The 21,683-nt window shown below is 37.6% G+C and overlaps 1 protein-coding gene across 4 annotated transcripts in view; it reads right to left on the reverse strand.

Annotated features, from left to right (window-relative positions):
* Nucleotides 1-15,970, reverse strand: part of LRRCC1 (leucine rich repeat and coiled-coil centrosomal protein 1) — a 45,065-nt gene extending 29,095 nt beyond the window's left edge. For 3 of the 4 annotated variants that reach the window (XR_014843063.1, XM_021089164.2, XM_021089162.2), the window contains exons 1-6: nt 15,828-15,970; nt 13,395-13,600; nt 12,743-12,808; nt 7,047-7,214; nt 4,939-5,114; nt 4,629-4,838 (exon numbers count right to left, since the gene is read on the reverse strand). Coding sequence is in view for 2 of the 4 variants with exons in the window: in XM_021089164.2 (XP_020944823.2) it covers nt 4,629-4,838; nt 4,939-5,114; nt 7,047-7,214; nt 12,743-12,808; nt 13,395-13,600; nt 15,828-15,916 (915 nt within the window). In the remaining 2 variants the exon portion in view is untranslated. The remainder of the gene's footprint in view (nt 1-4,628; nt 4,839-4,938; nt 5,115-7,046; nt 7,215-12,742; nt 12,809-13,394; nt 13,601-15,827) is intronic. The other variant, XM_021089168.2, reaches the window with a different exon arrangement.
* Nucleotides 15,971-21,683: the final 5,713 nt, after the last annotated feature.

Consider the following 21,683-nt stretch of genomic DNA (forward strand, 5'->3'; position numbering starts at 1 on the left):
GTACTAAAAGAAAACTGTCAAATACAAAAACTGCTGTTATAATTCTCTCTCTTTTTTTTTTTTTTTTGTCTTTTTATGGAAGTTTCCAGGTTAGGGATCAAATCTGAGCTTTAGCTGCTGGCCTACACCACAGCCACAGCAACATGGGATCCGAGCTGAATCTGCAACCTATACCACAGCTCACAGCAAGGATGGATCCTTCATCAATGATTACAGTAAATTTTTGTTGTTTTTGTTCTTACTTTTTTCAGGGTAGGAGCTTTTTACATTTTTTAAAAGTTAAATTATAGTTGATTTACAGGTGTGTCAATTTCTGCTGTACAGCATGTGACCCAGCCATACATACATATACATTCTTTTTCCTATACTATCTTCCATCATGTTCTATCCCAAGAGATTGGATATAGTTCCCTGTGCTGTACAGTATACTGTAAATTTTAATGGATTCTTCTAGTGACAGCTAGATTGAATTAAAAAACAAGACCCACTTATATATGACCCATTTTATTTTATTTATTTTTGTCTTTTTGTCATTTCTTGGGCTGCTCCCATAGCATATGGAGGTTCCCATGCTAGGGGTCTAAGCAGAGCTGTAGCCACCAGCCTACACCACAGCCACAGCAACACGGGATCCGAGCTGCTCTGTAACCTACATCACAGCTCACGGCAACACTGGATCCTTAACCCACTCAGCAATGCCAGGGATCGAACCTACAGCCTCATGGTTCCTAGTCGGATTCGTTAACCACTGAGCCACGACAGGAACTCCCAAGACTCATTTTAAATAGAAAGATATAGACAAGTTAAAATCACTACTGGTGTAAATATAAAATGGTACGGCTGCTTTAAAAATAGTCTTGTCATTCCTCAAAACGTTAAACACAAAGTTACCATGCAGCCTAGCAATTCCATACTGGATATATGGCCAAGAGAAAACATATGTCCACACAAATGCTTATATATGAATATCCTAGAAGTACTACTCATAATAGTAAAAAAAGTAGTGAATGGATAAATAAAATGTTGTATTATTCATACAACAGAATATTATTTGACAATAAGAAGAAAAAAGTACTAATACATGCTACAAAATGGATAAAACTTGAAATATTATATTAATTGAAAGAAGCCAGTCACAACGGACCACATGTTGTATGATTTTATTTACATGAAATTTCTAGAACAGGTAAATCCACATGGAAAGAAAATTGATTAGTGGTTGCCTAGGGCTGTGGGAAATGGTGATGAATGCTATGGGTACAAACCATTGAGTTTTATGTAAGTGAATTATAGCTCAATAAAGCTGTTATTAAAAAAAAAAAAAGCAGGAGTTCCCATTGTGGCTTAGAGGGTTAAGAACCCAACTAGTACCCATGAGGATATGGGTGATACCTGGCCTCGCTCAGTGGATTTACCATCTGGCATTGCCGTGAGCTTCAATGCAGGTCACAGATGTGGATCAGGCCTTGCTGTGGCTGCAGTATAGGCCAGCAGCTGCAGCTCTGATTTGACCCCGAGGCTGGGAGCTTCCACATGCCACAGGTATGGCTCTGAAAAGAAAAAAAAAAGAAGAAACAAAAAGTAGATTGATGGAAAAAGACGTATCGTGACTTATGAGCATAAGAAGGTTGGAATGGCTATATTTTCTATAAAGCCAATTTTCTTTCTCTGTGATGTGGATTCACTTGTTCTGGAAACTACTGATATACAAAATAACACGGACTGATTTCAAGGTTATGCTGAGTGAAAGAGGCCTTACACAAGGGTATAGACTGTATGATTCCATTTATATTAGATTCTGGACTTAAGTATTAAATAATCTATGGCAAAAAAAAAAAAGAGAAAAGAGAAAAGTGACTGAGAATGGTGGAGGGGCCTGTAGGAGAGGACTGCTTGTGAGAAGTGGCATGAGGGAACATTCTTCTATGATAGTAATGTTTATAAAAGTTTGGGTAACAGGCATACACACTGTCAATTCAGCAAATACACACATTTGTATTTTATATCAAAAAAAGGCAAAAGTAAAAATAAAGTAAAAAACTGTGAAGAGGAGTTCCTACTGCGGCTCAGCAGTAATGAACCCAACTAGGATACATAAGGATGCGGGTTCTATCTCTGGCCTTGCTCAGTGGGTTAAAGATCCAGTGTTGCCATGAGCTGTGATGTAGGCTGGCAGCTGCAGCTCTGATTTGACCCCTAGCCTGGGAACATCCAAATACTACGGGTGCCACCCTAAAAAGATAGAGAGAGAGAGAGAGAGAGAGAGAGAGAGAGAGAGAGAGATAGATAGATAGATAGATAAATAAAATGTAGAGTTTAAAAAAATGTAAAGAAATACTACTGTATAATGACATGTAGACTTGAGTATTTAGTGGGGAGTATACTGATTATATGTAATTCATTTTGAAACACATCATAAGATAGTTTCATAGACATATTATGAAATAAGTATAGTATAATATTGATGGTAAAATATAGTTGGTAGGTATACGGGTATTTACTAAGAAATTCTCTTAAATTTGCTCTCAGTTTTAAAATGTTCACTAAAGGAGTTCCCTGGTGGCACAGTAACTTAAGGATGCAGTGTTGTCACTGTTGTGGCACAGGTTCAATTCCTGGCCCAGGAACTTCCACACACCCTACGTGTGGCTAGTAAATACATAAATAAGTAAATAAATGAAATATTCATAATTAAATAGTAGGGAAAAATGAAAACAAAAGACAAAGGCTTTCATAGAGAGAATTCTTGAAATCAGTATAGTAATAAGTCTAATAGTTAAGAATAACTGTCAATATATTACAGCACATTTTCAGTAACTTCACGACTTTACTTATAAATTGATACTTTTGAAATAAAATTATTTGAGTGTATATATCAACTGAAATTCAAACGGCATGTTTATTCTTTACACTAAGTTAGCAAACAAGAAGTCCTTTTCCTAAACATTTTCTATATGCACAGCAATAAATCATCTTTTTCCCCTGGACAGCTAGACTCCTATTCTTAATAACAAAGTAGGAAGAATTATCACCAGTTGAATGAGAAGCATGACAGTGGAAAGAATACCAGATTGGGTATCAGGAGATTTGGGTTTGAGGTTTAATTCTGCCTCACTAAAATAAAGGACTCTTTATTCTAAAACTTCTGATTTTCTTTTCTATTTAATAAGAACAATGCCATATTAGTCCTTATCTACTTGATTGAAATTAGGTTATAATGAAATTAGGATGGCATAAGAGAAGTTGAAAAGTTCACCTCAAATATAAGTTATTAAGCTTAAAACTAAGTTCTGAAATTGATAGAAGAGGCAGCCATTAGAGAAGATAGAATATGAAACCTGAGGACACAAAGAGTCTAATAGCTCAGTATAATATGTTATCAATGATGTCAAAGAATGTATCTGCCAGCATTCTTGTCCCCATTATACTATCTACCTCTGTGGCCTAAACTGAAACAGCCAGGATTTCTGGCATACAGAATCCTTGTAGCCTTATTTACTCACCTCTGGCAGACTTCTTGTTTATCAAACATTATTAGTGTTAGAGCTAAGACAGAGTTCAAGATAATCGAGAACCCACTCAACCATGATTCCATAAGCATTTTCCACTCTGAGAAAAAATTTAAATATTAAAATTCAATTACAAATTTCTAGGTCAAAGTGACTTCTGACTAATAGTCTCTCAAGCCTATACTACAATGTTTCTTCCCTACATCCAGGCAGGGGATAAAATAAAAACCCATTGAATTCTCAGAGGTGTGATGCTCAAGAAAACTACTGTCACTGTAGATCAGAGCAAGAATGCTAGAGAAGGCTAAAAACTCAAATGGCAGTAAATTCTAGGAATTACAGATCATCCATCTGGTTCAAAGATTCTAAAATCCAGAGAAACAGTAGCTGGGATAACAAAGGATTACTGTTTCAGAAAAGCAGTGATTAATTTGGTGAAGGTCTGCTATAAACAGTAACTGAAGTAGGAATTTTGTAAAATAACTTGCTACTTAGCTCTTAAGTCCTAGAAGTTGTTTTGACCATTGAACAACTGAAAAGAAAGTAGAGGCCAAAAGTAGCTCACATGTTCTCTATGTTAATAAGCACTGAATCCAAAGAGTTCTCAGTTTACTTGAAATAAAAAGTGAGTGGGTGGAAATAAGGTGAAGTACAGAAGAACATCAAAGGAATTACATAATGAAGATTGAAGGAGACCATTAAGGAAAATGAGTGGAAAAAGTATGCTATGGAGTTCCCACCCTAATGCAGGTGGCTCTCTTCAGTGCTAGGACACAGGCTCATCCCCACCCTGCAAAGTGGGTTAAAGGATCCAGCGTTGCCACAGCTGTGGAGTAGGTTAACTGTGGCTGGGATCTGATCCCTGGCCCATGAAGGAACTCAGTATACTATGGGATGGCAAACCCCCCCCCCCCCCCCCAAAATTATGTTACCCTTTTCTGCCACTACCACTAGGATAGAATCCTATTTGTGAATAAGGAAAAAAAATACATATATACAAATGCCCTATATATAAATTGGTTCCAATTGGTTAGCTTGTATGCAAATTTTATTTTATATTTCCTTAACTACTTTCACTTCAACAAACACATTGCTTAGAAAAATAAGAAAAATATTTACTTCATTGAGAAGCTGTAAAATTTGATCATCTAATTTCTGAAGTTTCATCTCATTCTGAAAATCATTTTCATTATTAACTTTCTCTTGCTCAGAAGATGGACACACAGACATAAGGGATGCCAAACCAGTATCTGTTGGTGTATTTGCAAACTGATCCAAGGGAGCTATCTCATCGATGGGTGGTGTCACCACTGGCATACTGTCAATGATCTGTGACACAGAAACAGACAAAAATCTTTTAAATTTACATTTATATTTAATTAAAATTTGAAGATATATTTTATATTAGGAAAAAAACTGAGTACTATACCTCATCTTCACTTATATTTAGGGGAGAATCAGAAGAAACTAAATTATCCAAAAGACCTTCAAAGCACTGTAGGTGAGATGAGTTTATTTCTGCTGTATTTACTGGTTCACCAAATATGTTCTTGCAATCTAGGATTCTAAGCTGTGGCAAAGTCTGGAGCATAATTGCTCTGTACCCTTGGAAACAAATCATTCAAAATGAAAACTTAAACATTAAAAAAAAAAACAAACAGTTAATCATTTCTAGAATAAGTAAATTTATCAGCTACCAGAAACATCACCTAAATGATAAAATTAGTCCTGGAATGCAAATAATAAACTTGTAATAAGTTACTTAGTCCTTCTCTAGTACACAATCAATAAATATAAAACAAACAAAACAATACTCCCTAGTCTGTCCCCTAACACCCTCCTGATGAAGGTCAGAAAGTTAAAATTACCATCTCTGAATTCTTTCATAAAATTGATTTAAAGCTATATATACATGAAACCAGTAGCAATTTATTCTAGACAAGAAGCCAAACATATCTCATTTATTTGTAGTTGATTAGTATAAATATACATCGGGAGGATGAGAATAACAGCCAGAATTTACTAGTGAGGCCACAGCATTAACAGATTTAAACATTCCCACTTTTCCCTCCTAAACTGCATATAATTAAGTGAGCAATCTATCAAGTACTTAAGAATATGTTTATTTTCCCTAAGTATAATTAAATACGAGAAATACAGTAAATTAACATTAGTTTGGTGTTAGGCTAATAGAAACACTTTAATTTTACTTAAGAGTCATTTTAAAACCAATAGTTGGATAACTTCAAAAAAAAGGGGAAGAAGTTTGGCATATTAATATTAGAAATTCTGAGGAAAGAAAAGTAACTTCAGTAATAATTCTGGGGGGAGGGCAACTGTGTTCAGAGAAATATCTAGGAAAGAAAGTGAAAAACAAAGGTTCAAACTATAGGAACTATAGGTTCAAACTAGGGGTTCCTGAGATAGCAAAAAAAAAAAAAAAAAAAAAAAAAAAAAATCCAACTTGTGGGTTAGTAAAGTAAAATAAATTTGTTTTAGAGATAAGCTTTTCTTCCAAGAAAAGGGTTTCCTCCCAAAACAGAAATCTGCCCTGTTTTTCAGGGAGACTCTAACATTACATGGGCTTAGGAAAAAACAAAGTTAATCTCAAATCTATTATGTTCTATAAAGTAAAATTATTCAATATAGGTTTCCCTTCTAGGATGAGTCTCCTAAAAGCTGTGTATTAATGAGAATGGAGCCTCTGTAGCCACCTTCTACCCAAATATATCTTTAGAATGTATATTCATGTTCTACATTTGTATCTTATTGTCAGGTTAAGCAATTTGAGATAGGTGAGTTTTAGAAATGGCAGTCTGGGCTGCTTTATCTTTGCCAACCTCAGTGATTTTTGAATTGGATCAAATGGCATTTCAGCAGCATCTTCTGCATATCATGTTACGTTTAAACTTTCTTCTTAAAACTTATTTATTAATAATTTAACACATTCACATGGTATATAATTCAAGACGTACTCAGTAAAAAGTTTTCCCAACATTTCCTGATTCCCAGCTGCCCTTTTTATATTTCTGGATCCCAACTTACCCAGTACTGAAGCTAGCCATTATTATCAGTTTTGTGTATCCTTCTAGATTAATATTTTAGCAAACACACCCGTAACATATGTTATACTTTGCATATAAATAGTAGCCTACTAGAAATGATTTGCAATTTGCTTGCTTTTCTTTCTCTTAATGGTAGTACATCTTGGAGATAACTGCTCATTAGTAGCTAAAGATTCTATATTCTTTTTTTATGGCTGCTTAGTATTATACCATAAGAATATATTATAAATACAATTTAATTTTGAGGCATTCACTTATCCAACATAAAACTTATTTGTTCAGCTTGTATCCTCTTAACAGTAACTTAGTTTGTCTCAATAAAATAACTTACCTGTGATTGTTTTTCCAAACACATAATAAAAAGTTGTAAAGTGTTAAAGACTAATTAAAGGAGGTCATAAATACCAGTTTCTGGAATTAAGATGTTTTGCATATCAACTGTTACAAAAAGTATTAAATTAATCCTTCATACCTGGTAAATGACAGACAGGATTATCCTCTCCATTTTTCTCCAAAATAAGATTAGTAAGGAAGTGCAATCCTACTGTACACTGAAGTAGGTGATGGATACTATCTATACAATTACTATGTAGGTCAATATATCTAAGTTTATGTTTGATTCCATGAAGAGGCATCAAACCTGCAATAGGGAAAAACGTCTTTTGATGTCAGAGCAGTAATTTTTCTAACAGCTAATTAAAAAGAATTTTTATATAGTTACATTTCAAGAGGCAAAGGAGCAGCATTAATAAGACCTTGCTGCAAACAGCTATAGCTAAAGAATAGGGCATCAGCAAAGTTAATTGTTGATTTGAAGAAACACAGGTTTGGCATCTCTTTGAGGCCTTAGCCCAGGGATTCCGGGGTGCCTGTTCTCTTTTAAGAAAACAAATGGACTTCCCCAAGCCCAGGCACTTATATGAGAATAAGAATAAAGCAGTGGCTTTAGGTTCTCAATCAACACATCATTTTTAATTAGCAGACAAATCTAACACTTCAGTTTCACTGGTTTGAGCATAAAATAAATACAAATAGCATCCATTTGATTTAGTCCCTGGTAACATTTCTTGCATGAGCTTATCTAGAGAATGTTAAGGTAGAACTAGGATAGTAGCAGAAGGTACTAGGGTCTGGCACAACCGCTTGGCTGGCCTGACTTCAGCGGCAGGTGTGGGGGACAGGGACCCTGTACACAGCCAGAATGTTTCCTTTAGCCCCTGCTGTTTCTCTTTTCCTTGCTCAGAATCTTCTTCAAAATGGAGCTTGTCCAGCAAAGGTTTGGCCTAGAAGAGTGAGAGAATTACTCCAGAAGCACCATTCGACAAAAGAATTGTTAATAGCTGAATGCCCTAGGCTTGCCTCTTTTGGAAGGACCATTCTGAGATGCACTCTACACTGTTCCACAGAAGATCTTAGTTTTCAATTTTGCCTATTTGAGTATTCTCTCTCTATAAATTCAACTTCATTCACCCCCCCCGTTTTTTTCTAATTTCTTCACCTGACTATAATACTCTTCTCCCCTCAATGACCTTTATTTTTTTATTTTAATGATCTTTTTGCCTTTTCTAGGGCTGCTCCTGTGGCACATGGAGGTTCCAGGCTAGGGGTCTAATTGGAGCTGTAGCCGCCGGCCTACGCCACAGACACAGCCACAGCAACATGGGATCCGAGCTGCGTCTGTAACCTACACCACAGCTCACAGCAACGCCAGATCCTTAACCCACTGAGCAAGGCCAGGGATCGAACCTGCAACCTCATGGTTCCTAGTCGGATTCGTTAACCACTGAGCCACGACAGGAACTCCTCCCCTTAATGACCTTTATCTCATAACTTCTATTCATCTTTCTTAGATGTCTGCCTTTTTTTATCTTCCTCAGTCTTTATTATTAACTTCTGTTCATCTGTCACACCCTCAGAAAAGCCTTTTATGACCACTCACAAGAATGGAGTTCCTGTCGTTCATTCTTATAAGTTCTCAGCATTTCTTTTTAATTTACCATCACATTTCTAAGCTCTTGTTCCATGTTACTGGTTCTTTCTCTTATGTTGCAATTTCATGACCCTTTTAGGTTTCAACTTTAAAGTGCCCCAGGGCTCATTCCTGGTCCCCATTTTCTATTCATATACTTGCCAGAATCTCCCAGAGTTTCAAGGCCACAAACACCACTGATGCATCAAATCTAAAACACCAACCATGATGTCTTACCCCAAAGCTGCAGATTATACACATATGCACAAATACACCTAATATGGTTCTCAAATGTAAGAGAATCCTTAATTTTTATCTCTTCATCTCTAAGCCTGTTCCTCCTCTAATCTTTCTCCTAACAGGAAATAGTACCATCATTTACCTGTTACTACAGAGAAAAGTCTTAATTATCTTTGATTCCTTCATTTCCTCATCTCAATCCACCAGGAAGTTCATGAACTCTACATGAAAAATATGCATATTTACTCCTCTACAACATTTCCACCTAGTCCAAGTCTCCATCATCTCTCATCTAGACCACTGGAACAGCTTCCTGACTGAGAGCCTGACTTTCACTTTTGTTCTGCTGAAAATCCATTCCTCACCCACTTAGTAGCCAAAGTGATCCTTTAAATACAGAATTAATTTAATTCACTTTTGTTAAAGCTTTCTGATGGCTGCCTATTGTACTAGGAGTATGCACACTTTTTACTCTGCTTATGAAGCCATATGTGATCTGATTTTTTTTTTTTTTTTTTTTTTTTTTTTTTTTTTTTTTTTGCTTTTTACGGCCACACCTGCAGCGTGTGGAGGTTCCCAGGCTAGGGGTCGAATCTACAGCTGCCAGCCTATGCCACAGCCACAGCAATGCAGGATCCAAGCCATGTCTATTACCTACACCACAGCTCAGGGCAACACCAGATCCTTAACCCGCTGAGTGAGACTAGGGATCAAACCCTTACCCTCATGGATCCTAGTTGGGTTCATTAACCACTGAGCCACAAAAGGAACTCCTGTGATCTGATTTTTGCCTATTTTCTCATCTTTCTTAGCACATTAATCACTTATTTGCTGTGCTCTAGCCACACTAGCTTTCTTTCTGTTCCCTTATCATGGAAGGATTGCACCTTAGTGTCTTTGCATGCTTTTAATCATGAACTGCTGTTATTTACTTAAGTGTTTCTGAACATATAAAATATTATCATCCCTAAGAATTATCCATTCAAACTTATAGGTTTGCTTATTTTCTGTATAGAAAATAAATACTGTAGGGAGTTCCCATTGTGGCTCAGTGGAAACATATCCTACTACTATCCATGAGGACATGGGTTTGATCCCTGGCCTCCCTCAGTGGGTCTGGGATCTGGTGTTGCTGTGGCTATGGTATAGACCAGCAGCTGTCAGCAGCTGTAGCTCTGATTCTACCCCCAGCCTGAGAACTTCCATATGCTGCACGTGGGCCCCTAAAAAGACCAAAAAAAAAAAAAAAAAAAAGCTATAGAGAGTTAGATGTGCTTTAACAAACAAATATGGTTATGTGACCCTTATGACAGAGAAATAGAACATTTTCATCACCCCAATCAATGTGCCCCTATGGAAAGCAATCTTCTCTCCTCATCTTCAACTCCTGGTAATTAACGATCTTTTTTCCTCAGTAACTTTGCTTTTGTCAGAATATCACATACATAAAATCAATGTAGCCTTCTGTGTCTGGCTCCTTTTACTTAGCATAATTCTTTTTAGACTTATCTATGTTGCTGTATATGCCAATAGTTCATTCCTTTTTATTGCCAAATAGTAGTCCATGGTATCACAATCTATCCATTTACCAGATAATCATATAAATGTGATTACATAAAAACCTGTATTAACATTCATATACAGATCTTTGATTAGATATGTTTTCATTTCTCTTAGGTAAACACCTAGGAGTAGAAATGCATGATTATATGCTAAGTCTAACATAAAAAACCTTCAAACCATTTTTCAAAGTGGTTTCACAATTTTGAATTCTACCAGTAATGTATGCAAGTTCTAGCTGCTCCACAATCTCACCAGCGCTTTGTATTTAAAAAAAAAATTTTTTTTTTATCTTTTTTTTTTTTTTTGTCTTTTCTAGGGCCACTCCTGTAGCATATGGAGATTCCCAGGCTAGGGGGTCTAATTGGAGCTGTAGCTGCCAGCCTACGCCACAGCCACAGCAACGCGGGATCCGAGCCACGTCTGCGACCTACACCACAGCTCATGGCAATGCCGGATCCTTAACCCACTGAGGAAGGCCAGGGATCGAACCCGCAACGTCATGGTTCCTAGTCAGGTTGTTAACCACTGAGCCACGACAGGAACTCCAGTATTTTAAAATTTTAAACCTACATCTATTCTAGTAGGTAGGCAGTGAATCTCATTATAATTTTGAGTTGTATTTCCTTAATTATTAAGGATGCTAAGCTTTTTTTTTCATGTTCTTATTTGTCATTTCAATGTCCTTTTGGGGAAATGTCTGCTCAAATCTTTTGCTTATTTTTGGGGGAGGGTTAACATGTCTCATTTATTGTTTTTCTTCCCCACTACAATGTAAGTCTCATGACAAGAACCTAATCTACTTGTTATTTTTTCAACACTATAGAACAATGTTTGATATAGTGATCTTTAATTAATATTTACTAAGTAAATTAATGAATTATCTTATCCAAGATTCATATTTTTTAATTAAGGATACTGCATCCAAAGGGCAATATACTTTGCTCAATATCACACAGCACACAGCAGAGACAGGACTACAGTTAACACTCAATTCTAATACTTTCACATTTTTAGGGGAAAAAGCTTTTAAAAATTAAAATGCTGTTGCTGGAGTTCCCGTCGTGGCGCAGTGGTTAACGAATCTGACTAGGAACCATGAGGTTGCGGGTTCCATCCCTGGCCTTGCTCAGTGGGTTAAGGACCTGGCGTTGCCGTGAGCTGTGGTGTGACGCAAATGCGGTTCGGATCCCGTGTTGCTGTGGCTCTGGTGTAGGCAGGCAGCTACAGCTTCGATTCGACCCCTAGCCTGGGAACCTCCACATGCCACGAGAGTGGCCCAAGAAAATGGCAAAAAGACAAAAATAAAATAAAAATAAAATGCTGTTGCTACTTTGGTTAAGGGTAAGAAGCAGGTTATTTTATTTTACTGTATATTAAATACCTGGCATAGGGTAGTATTTTTCTAGTAGGAGAAACAAACAAATGAAATAAGACTGATTCAAATACTGATAAGGATTACAAAGATAATTAGAAATTTTGCTAGTTTTGACAGATAATTTTAAGCATAATCTTAAAACTTTGTTCTTTTTATCAGTGTATCACATTAATCAGTTAAAAGATTAACGATTTTTAAACTTCTTAGACATGGTAAGGTCAAAAACAAACTTTGATTATCAGTCTGCTAGAGTTTTTAGAATGTTATCTACATATACTGTCCAATATGGTGGCACTAGCCACATGCAGCTTTTTAAATTTAAAATTCAATTAAAATTAAATAACAAATTCCTTTATTCAGTGCACTAGCCACATTTCAAGAGCTCAAAGGCCACATCTGCCAGAGAGCACAGATATAGAATATTTCTGTCACTATAAAAAGTTCTATTGGAAACATTCCCTTCTATATAACAGTATACTGATTAATTATCTAAGATAAAAACATTATTTCCTCAAAGTAGGTCCTTTCTAACCAAGTTTTTTTCTGTTTATGATTACTTTAGTGTTTGTTCAGCTGAGCTCTGACACCAATAAAAAATAATTATGATTGAAAAAACACCTCTAGATGAGATTTTTGCTAAAAAATTCATTAAGAACTGGGAGTTCCTGTTATGGCACAGCAGAAACAAATCTGATTAGTTACCATGAGGTTTCGGGTTTGATCCCTGGCCTTGCTCAGTGGGTTAAGGATCTGGCATTGCTGTGAGCTGTGGTGTAGGTCGCAGACACGGCTCAGATCCTGCGTTGCTGTGGCTGTGGTGTAGGCCAGCAGCTGTAGCTCCGATTCAACCCCTAGCCTGGGAACCTCCATATGCCGCGACTGCAGCCCTAAAAAGCAAAAAAAAAAAAAAAAAAAAAAAAAAAAAATTCATTTAGAACTGAATGATCAGTTCATTACGAGCTCAGTCTAACTGATTACATGTGGTAGACATTCAGCATTACAGAAAACATAATCTACTTACCACTAAGATCATTTATGTGGTTATAAGATAAATTCAGTCTAGTCAAATTAGTTAGTGCTTCAAGTCCTAAAATAAAATAAAGCCTTTATAAGATTCAAACAATCAATTAATTAGAGCTATATAGTATTACAGTATTATTTCAGACTGCTTTGAAGCAAATACATAGTCTAATAACAGAGTAATCAATTTTATCTGTACTTTGTTAAATAATTTTTTAAAGGAATAAGTTTTATAGAAGAAAACTTTTTATATACTGAATTTTATGGTCAGTTTGGAGGCATTTAGGATAATATTTATCCCACTCTTTTGGGAAGAAGTTGAAAAATGTTTTTTGTTGTTGTTTTCTGTTTTTGTCTTTTCTAGGGCCACATCCGTGGCATTTGGAGGTTCCCAGGCTAGGGGTCTAACTGGAGCTGCAGCTGCTGGCCTACTCCATAGCCATAGCAACGTCAGATCTGAGCTGCGTCTGCGACCTACACCTCAGCTCACAGCAACGCCGGATCCTTAACCCACTGAGCAAGGCCAGGGATCAAACCTGTAACCTCATGGTTCCTAGTTGGATTCGATAACCATTGAGCCACCAAGAGAACTCCGAAAAATGGTTTTAATCATCTCCCTTATGCAAAGCATTACATGAAAATCACTTACAAACCTTCTATTCTTGTGATCAAATTGCAGGACAAATTTAAAGTGGATAGTTTTGTTAGTGTATTTAGCCCTTCAATTTGATTTATCTGATTAGATGACAGATCTAAATGTCGTAAATTCCAAACATGATCGATGGCTTTGATCTTCGAGATGTTATTGCAATGAAGATTGATGGCATGAAGGGCTGAATCTAAAGATAACTCTGATATGCTACAAAGGAAAATACATATTATCAAAAACAAGTAAAAAACAGATTTAGAAATCATGACTGAATAAATAAAATTAATAAAATAGCATGTAGATAATAAAATCCTTCCTACTTGTAGTATCCTTGAAAGGCCTCATAAGGTACAGTGCTTCTTACATCTAACTAGCATTTTGGCCATTTATATAAACAAGGAACCTAACCAAGACAGGTCAGTGATGCAGAGCATTTCTAGCTTTTATATGCAAACAAAATCATCAGCAGACTGTAAAGGCAGTCCCTGGAATCCTAATACCCCATTTGAATGTAGACTCTACCACTTGTTCTTGCTGTGTTACTTGAGTAAATGAATTAACCACTCTAAACCTCAGTTTCCTCCGCTCATTTAATCCTCCAAGCAGTAGGTATCTGAGGACACCAAGATTAATATAGTAGAAATTGAATAACTTATCCAAGATCTTGTAGCTATTACCTAACTGCATGAATAAATGCAGGTCTGGTAATGGAGTTTACAATTTTATTCCTGCCACTGTCTGCAATGTCTGTTTAACCCAGAATGTAGTTGATTTCAAAATAAACTACTAGTTATTTGTAGTGAGAAAGTTCCTGTCTTCCTTGTTGAAATTTGGAATACTATCTCCCCTAAATGGAACTCATTTCTTCTTTCTCTCAGTTACTGCTATTTTAACTGGAAACTCTCCTGAAAATAGGAGCTCCTGGAGTATAAACTGAAGTACACATAATTCAGAGAGGCTGAAACTGGGACAGTGTCATAAGCGTCTGCTTTATGTTCTGGGGCAGCTACAGTAAAGTTGTAGGAAATCAATTCTAGTAGCAGGAAAATGAGTTTGGCAGTCAGGGAGTAAAGGGAAAACAAGGAATTCGTCTTTGCTTCTAAATTAGCATTAAGAATCTCAAATTTAATATTAAAATAAAAAAAGTCTGAATATATCATAAGGTCGTTCAGTTTATTCTTTACTCTTCAGACTGAAAGTCATAAGAACCCCTGTCAGAAAAAGAGATAAAGCATTTCTAAATTTCAAACTAGCAATCTCTAAATGTGAAACATTTTCCAGTTACCTAGCTTCTTTAGCTATTATTTAGTGCCAGACCTTATGCTAGTAACACATACTCTTAATGACAGCATTTGTTTTATGAAACATTTCAGTTTCTGGAAATTAGTATTGCATAGAAAATGTAGTACAGCAAGAAAAACAGACAATGAAATTAGACAGAAGCAGTTTTGAATTCAAATTTAATCCACCAGCTGCATGAAGTTGGGAAACTTATAAAGATCCTCTGAGTCTCAGAATTATCCCTTGTAAAATTATTACCTTGCAAAACTGCTGCGAGGGTTGGTGATAATATATGTCACATGCACATGTAGATGGCATTCAGTAAATGCTAGCTATTATTAAATATAAATGTAAATATTCCTTTGAAAAACACCTTCCTGGGGTTTTTCCGGGGAACTTTAGATGAGGATCCAGAACAATAAGCTTTAATTATCAGCAAGGGCCTCAATAAAGGAACAGTGTGTGGAAAGTCACAGACAAGCCTGTGGAACTGCCTGCCTGTAGCTTAGTATGGCTGATCACAGGGTATAACTGGAGATACAGTAAGAGGTAAGACTGGAACCAATCAGCAACACAGAACCAAAAGCCTAATATGACACTGCATAAATCTGGGCTGCACCAAAGAGGGAAATAAATGTGATGTGTTTAGTATTTTCAAAAAGTATAAGAATGTATGTATCACAGTGCTCTGCAAAGATGATATAAAAATGGGAGTAAAGAAAATCCAAGCAAAGCTAATGAAGAGGAGTAAACTCTTGCTTCACGACTACCACGCTGCCACTTTTTGTCAAGGTAGAAGAAGGAGCAGAGGAAAGAGAAGACAGAACCCTAGAAGACCTAAAATTACAGGGCAAGCAAAGAAATAATAAGCAGTAAGGAAAAGAGAACCAGCAAAGAAGAGAGGACCGTCAAAGGCTAGTAGGGAATCAGGATGTGCGGCAGTTTCCAGGCTGCTCTTAAGTTCCGGGAGAAAATGAAAGGGGGCTCGTTGGATTTGTATCTGGGACTTAAGCAGCGCAGTTGTGGTGGAGAACGGCGGGTGAATGACAGACGCCTTTGTGTGAGATCTTGCTAAGCTGCCCCGCGCCTCCGATCCACCGAGGCTGCCCGCTGCCCGGGGTGCGCGGGCCGCCCCTGGCTGCAGAGCGCCCTTTACCTCCGCAGGCCTTTGTCCATGAAGCACAAGTCCCCGCAGCTGCTGTCGCCGTCCTCATTCTCGACTTCCGCCTCCACCGGCGCCTCCATGGCACCGGCGACTGGGAGCGGGGTCTTAACCGGCGCCCAGCGCTGGATCTGACTGCCCGGAACACGCCTCCCAGGTGCGCGGAAGTCCGGCCAGAGGGGGCGGGGCGACGGCCCTCTAACCGACAGCGGGCACTTTCCCGCCCTGACGGTGTCGCAAAGCCGGAAGCCTGAACTTCCCCACCTAAGGTTTTCCTTCCTTTTACGGTATCTATGGGCGCGATGCTTGGGAATTGCCGTAAAGCAGAGCATTTTGTCTTGTGTGTGGCTCGTTGGGTATCATTTTTGCGTTGTGGGTGACTGACTTGAAAGTAATTTCGTCACAGCAGTTTGTTTTTACAGACCTATAGTTTTACATATCTATAAGTTGTTCTCCCATGGGCCACTGCATCTACTGTTGATTCCACAAACACGATGGGGTGCCTTACTTGTGCCAGGTACCTCCCTATGCAATGAGGACTAAGATGAAACCTGTTCTTGTTCTGGAAGCATTCATAGGTCAGTGCAGGAAACAAAGATATGCTGTGCAACAGGGCTAGTGCGAGGAATAGCATTTAAGCGAACTTTATATTTTCGTAGGTAATGGGAACGTTTTCTAAAAGGAAGTTACTGATGACTGATCAGAGACTTGACTGTAAGATCCAAGAACTCTTCTGGTTAGATTGCTTTCTGAGTCATGGAAATATTTTTAAATGGAGGCGAAAGGTATAGTTCAACTCTGGACCTGTCACTATCCTGAACTAAAATCTTAAGTGGTTCCTCATTAGTGATGGAAGAAATTTTCACATATTGAGATTGTGTAGCCAAAACTTGGCCTCTGCACAATGGTACTGGCTAAGTCTTGGAGACAAGAGTTTTGGGTGAAGCGAAAAGAACAGCACTATTGCTTTGCCAGGTGAAGGAGGCCCCAGTAGTCTAATACCCTCAAAACTGTGTTCTTTCTTGAGAAGGGCTAGCAAGGGATTTTATAGGTTTAGCTCAAAAAAGGTTTAGGGCTATTGATAAGGATCAGGGTGCCTGCTTTCTTTTCCCTGAATAGATCACTTCAGAGTCATCAAGGCTGGAGTCAGATGGTCTGGTGATGGTTTCTGGTGGTCTTTGGGGTTATCAGACCTTGACCTTTCTGCTCACAAAAGGAAGGGGGCGTTAGGGAGTGTTTCACAGGAAAAGAAAACACTAGACAGGCAATATAACTCTTAACTAGAAAGTAATCATCAATGAAAAGAAAGCAAATAAGCAAGGAAGAAATCATTTGTGAAAAGATGGTTAGAGTTAAGTTAGTGGGCCAAGGCACGGCATAATATAATGGAGAGTGTGTTTTAAATAGTTTTTAGCTGTAATAATATTTCCTTTTTTTTTTTTTTTTGTCTTTTTGCCATTTCTTGGGCCGCTCCCGCAGCATATGGAGGTTCCCAGGCTGGGGGTCGAATCGGAGCTGTAGCTGCCGGCCTACGCCAGAGCCACAGCAACGCAGGATCCGAGCTGCGTGTGACCTACACCACAGCTCACGGCAACACTGGATCGTTAACCCACTGAGCAAGGCCAGGGATCGAACCTACAACCTCATGGTTCCTAGTCAGATTCGTTAACCACTGCGCCACAACGGGAACTCCTGTAATAATATTTCTTAATCATTAACTCTTTTTTTTTTTTTTTTTTTTGGGTCTTTTGTCCTTTTAGGGCTGTACCCACAGCATATGGAGGTTCCCAGGCTAGGGTCTAATTGAAGCTGTAGCCACCAGCCTATGTCAGAGTCAGAGCAACTTGGGATCCAAGACACGTCTGCGACCTACACCACAGCTCACGGCAACGCCAGATCCTTAACCCACTGAGCAAGGCCAGGGATCAAACCCACAACCTCATGGTTCCTAGTTGGATTCGTTAACCAGTGTCATGATGGGAACTCCTTAATCATTAACTCTGAAGTCAGCCATTTGAGACTGAGGGGAAGTCTGGGAGGCTAAAAGGAAAGTCTTTTACTTCAAAACACAAGGAGATAGGGCCTTTATACGGTTTCAGTATGCAGAAGTCATGTATACATGATTTAGCTTTATGCTAACTAGAATAGCCTAACTTATGTCACACCTGCATGGTATATCTGCATTAACCATTAAGGGAAAGAATGCATTTAAAAATCAAAATGGAGTAACTGGTTCAGGCATTCAAGATGGAGCTGGGTGGCCATTGTGGATATGGTTTCAAACAAGTTCCTGCGTCTTTGAGAACTTGAATATTCTGAACTATATCAATCTCAAAGACACCACTGGTTTTCAAAACAATATATGCTAGCAGCTGCTAGCTGCAATATTATGGTCTCAAGTTCTCCCCTTGTAATTATGCACCCATTTCAGACCCCAAGCAATCCTTGCTTAATAACCACCCATACTTCTTGCCAGCTCCAAACCTAATTCCTTACACACATGTTATGTAATTTTGTGGTTTTTGCCTATATAACAAGCCTTTCCCATTTTGTAGTCTGGCAGAACATATTTCAAATGCTTCTTGAATCTGTATTGCCCAGGTTATAGTCCTTAGTTTGGCTCAAATAAAGCTCTTTACCTGTCATGTCGTAGATCATTTATTGATTATTTGTATTGACATTAACCATCAAATAAAAACCTAACTTTCTTATCTAATGTTGAAGAAATTTCCAGACTTAACTCTTATTAGTCTCCTTTTGTTTACCTGTACCTATCATATTCGAAAACCTCTAGCCATAAAGTTACTATTTCTTATAACCACATGCTTTGCCATGTGTTTGCAGCTCCTTCCAACAAGAGGTGGAGGTACAAACTCTACTGGCTCCTTGATTCTAGGATTAGATGTGACTTTTTTGTTTTGGCAAGGAGAATGCACTGGAATTCTAGTGCTATTCCCAAGATATCTAGCGCTAGGCCTCAAGACATCTTGCATGTTTCTGCTCCCTCTTTTGGAAGACTGCCTGAGCTGCCATTTGAGCAAGTTATATAGAGCAGAAACAAGTCACCCCAGCTAAGGACACATAGATACATGCATGAATCACTTAACTAGAAGCACTTAAACCCAGGCCAAATTGCCAAATAAGAGAAATAGGAGATAAATTAAGGGTTCTAAATCAGCAATTTCTGGAGAAGATAAGATTAGATGACTGATTGATAGGTTACAAAAACTATAACTGAATATCAAAATGAGGTTATTTTCAATGTGGATAAGTGTTGTAGTCTAACATAACTGATTTAAGAAACAAAATATTCTGTAATGGTATTAAATGTACTGGATTTTTCCTCTAAAATTATGGGCAATAATTTAATTAATTGATCAAACTATTGATTATAGTTAGAGTTTAAAAATTGTAGATTTTATTTGAGTTGCCTCAGCATTTAAAGGTTGATTGTCTTTTCAAAATGATTATTTGATGAACTTATTTGTTCATTTCTGTATTTCTCTTATTTGCCTGTTAAAATCACAAATGCTTATTATAAACCTGCAGTTTTGCTAATTCTTTAACTTCAAAGCAAAAACTGTTGAACTAGTTTCTATAAAAGAGCTCAGTTCTAAAATTAAAAAAACCTATTACTAATATTGCAAATAATCTCTAATCATCACTTCAATAACCACACTCTGTAGATTTATTTTCTTTTACTTTTATTTTTGTTTTATTTTTTGGCTGGGCCCTTGGCATATGGAAGTTCCTGGGCCCAGGATCAAATTCATACTATAGTAGCGACTGGAGCTGCTGCAGTGACAATGCCAGGTCCTTAAACTGCTGAGCCACAGAGGAATTCTCTGTAGGTTTATTTTATATTTTATTTCATTTTTATGGCTGCACCTGAAGCATATGGAAGTTCCCAGGCTAGGGATTGAATGAGAGCTGCACCTGCTGGCCTATGCCACAGCCATAGTGACACTGGATCCAAGACGAAGCTGCGACCTAAGCTGCAGCTTGTTGCAATGCCATCTCTTTAATCCACTGATTGAGGCTATGTATTGAAACTGAATCTTCAAGATACTATTTCAGGTTCTTAACCTGGTGAGCCACAATGTGAACTCTTATATTTTATGTTTTTAAATTGCACTTCAGCCTGCCTTGGATTTGCCTTTACATGATATCTATGAAGTATTCCTCGGTGTGAAATGGGTAATATAATTGGAAAAAATCTTACTAGAATGACATCAAGCATGAGATAGGCAGTCAGGCTGGAGCCAGTGAGGTGGCATTGTTGGGAGGCAGAGAGAAGAGTATCTATTCTGGAAATAATAAGTTGTTTAGAAAGGCTGATGTGTGGCGAGGTGTGTGTGCACCAGGAGGCAAGAGATGAGGACAGAAAGTTAGGCTGGAATCAGATTTTGGAGAACCCGCAACAGTCAGCTTAGGATTTGATGACTGGTCTGAAGGAAGGTGGTGATGGGATGATGCTGTGGCGGTTGTAGCAGTTGTGAGAGTGAGATTGGGAGGAGATGCAAGAAAATAAGTATTTAAGCAGGAAAATGACAGGATTAGATTTGTGTTTAATAACATGATTTTTAGAAACAGAGTGGAGGCTAAATTGGAGGGAAAAAGATTGGTGGTGTGTGTATAAATTAAGAGATAGTTGCAGTAAACCAGGAGAGAAAAATGAAGGCCTGGACAAAGGCACTAGTGGTAGGACTGAGAAGAGAGGAAAATACCTGAGGAGGTGTTAATAAGATAGGTTTTGTAAACTTTGCTGACTGATTTGGATGCTGGGTATAAGGCAACTGTAGTTGTTTCCTTCTTCATCTTGATAGTTTTACCACATTCCTATGAGATCAAAATATAATGGTATTACATTCTGTAATTTACATTTGACTTTTTCTTTTAGTATCAACTAGCACTTTTAGGCTAATTTCTCAGACAAGATATCTACCCACAGCTATCATTTGGCTTTTTAATCAGCTAAAATATATATAAGCCTTTTCCAAAATAAAACCCAAAGCTTTTACAATTTTATGATGACTTGGTACGTTCACATCCCAGTGCAGAACAACAGGTCAGTGTTCCCTTTGTGACTCTTGGCCTTGAAAAAATTTATATTACTCATGAACTCTAGTTACTTCATTGTATACACCACCCCCTCCAAACACATGTTCTTTGTACATCTCTTTGTCAAGCTTTCTATACGGTATTTTTGTAATTTGTGTTTCGTTGGTATATTACTTTATTTATCCAGAGTATTTGGAGAGTTAGGTCTTTTCAAAAAAATGAATTTTCCAGATAATTGAACTTCTTTCAGAAATAACTAGTTCTTAAAATTTAAATTTTGGTGGAATATTTTTGTTTGTTTGTTTTTTTGCTTTTTAGGGCAGCACCCACAGGATATGGAAGTTCCCAGGCTAGGGGTCTAATCGGAGCTGTAGCTGCCTGGCTATGCCACAGCCACAGCAACATGGGATCTGAGTCACATTTACGACCTACACCACAGCTCACCGTAACACTGGATGCTTAGCCCGCTGAGTGAGCCCAGGGATCAAACCTGAGCAACCTCAGGGTTCCTAGTCGGATTCGTTTCCACTGTGCCATGACGGGAACTCCAGAATATTTTGTAATGTAGTCCTTATACCATCCTGCTTTCTTAAATTATATGATATCATTTAACATATTATTAGTCATTATTATCATAAAAATTCATTACCGTAATTTATGGACATGTAATTTTTGGAATTAGACAACTATTTTTTCTGATAAAAAATAATATATGCTAATTATAGAAAATGTTGAGCAGAAATTGGCACAACATTGCAAATCAACTAATTTAAAAAAGGGAAAAAGAAA

Source organism: Sus scrofa, chromosome 4 (genome assembly GCF_054392235.1).
Source record: "Sus scrofa isolate SSC_HxYL_T2T_F1_AM1 chromosome 4, Sscrofa_HxYL_maternal_Yorkshire_Landrace_v2.0, whole genome shotgun sequence".
Lineage (NCBI taxonomy): Eukaryota > Metazoa > Chordata > Mammalia > Artiodactyla > Suidae > Sus > Sus scrofa.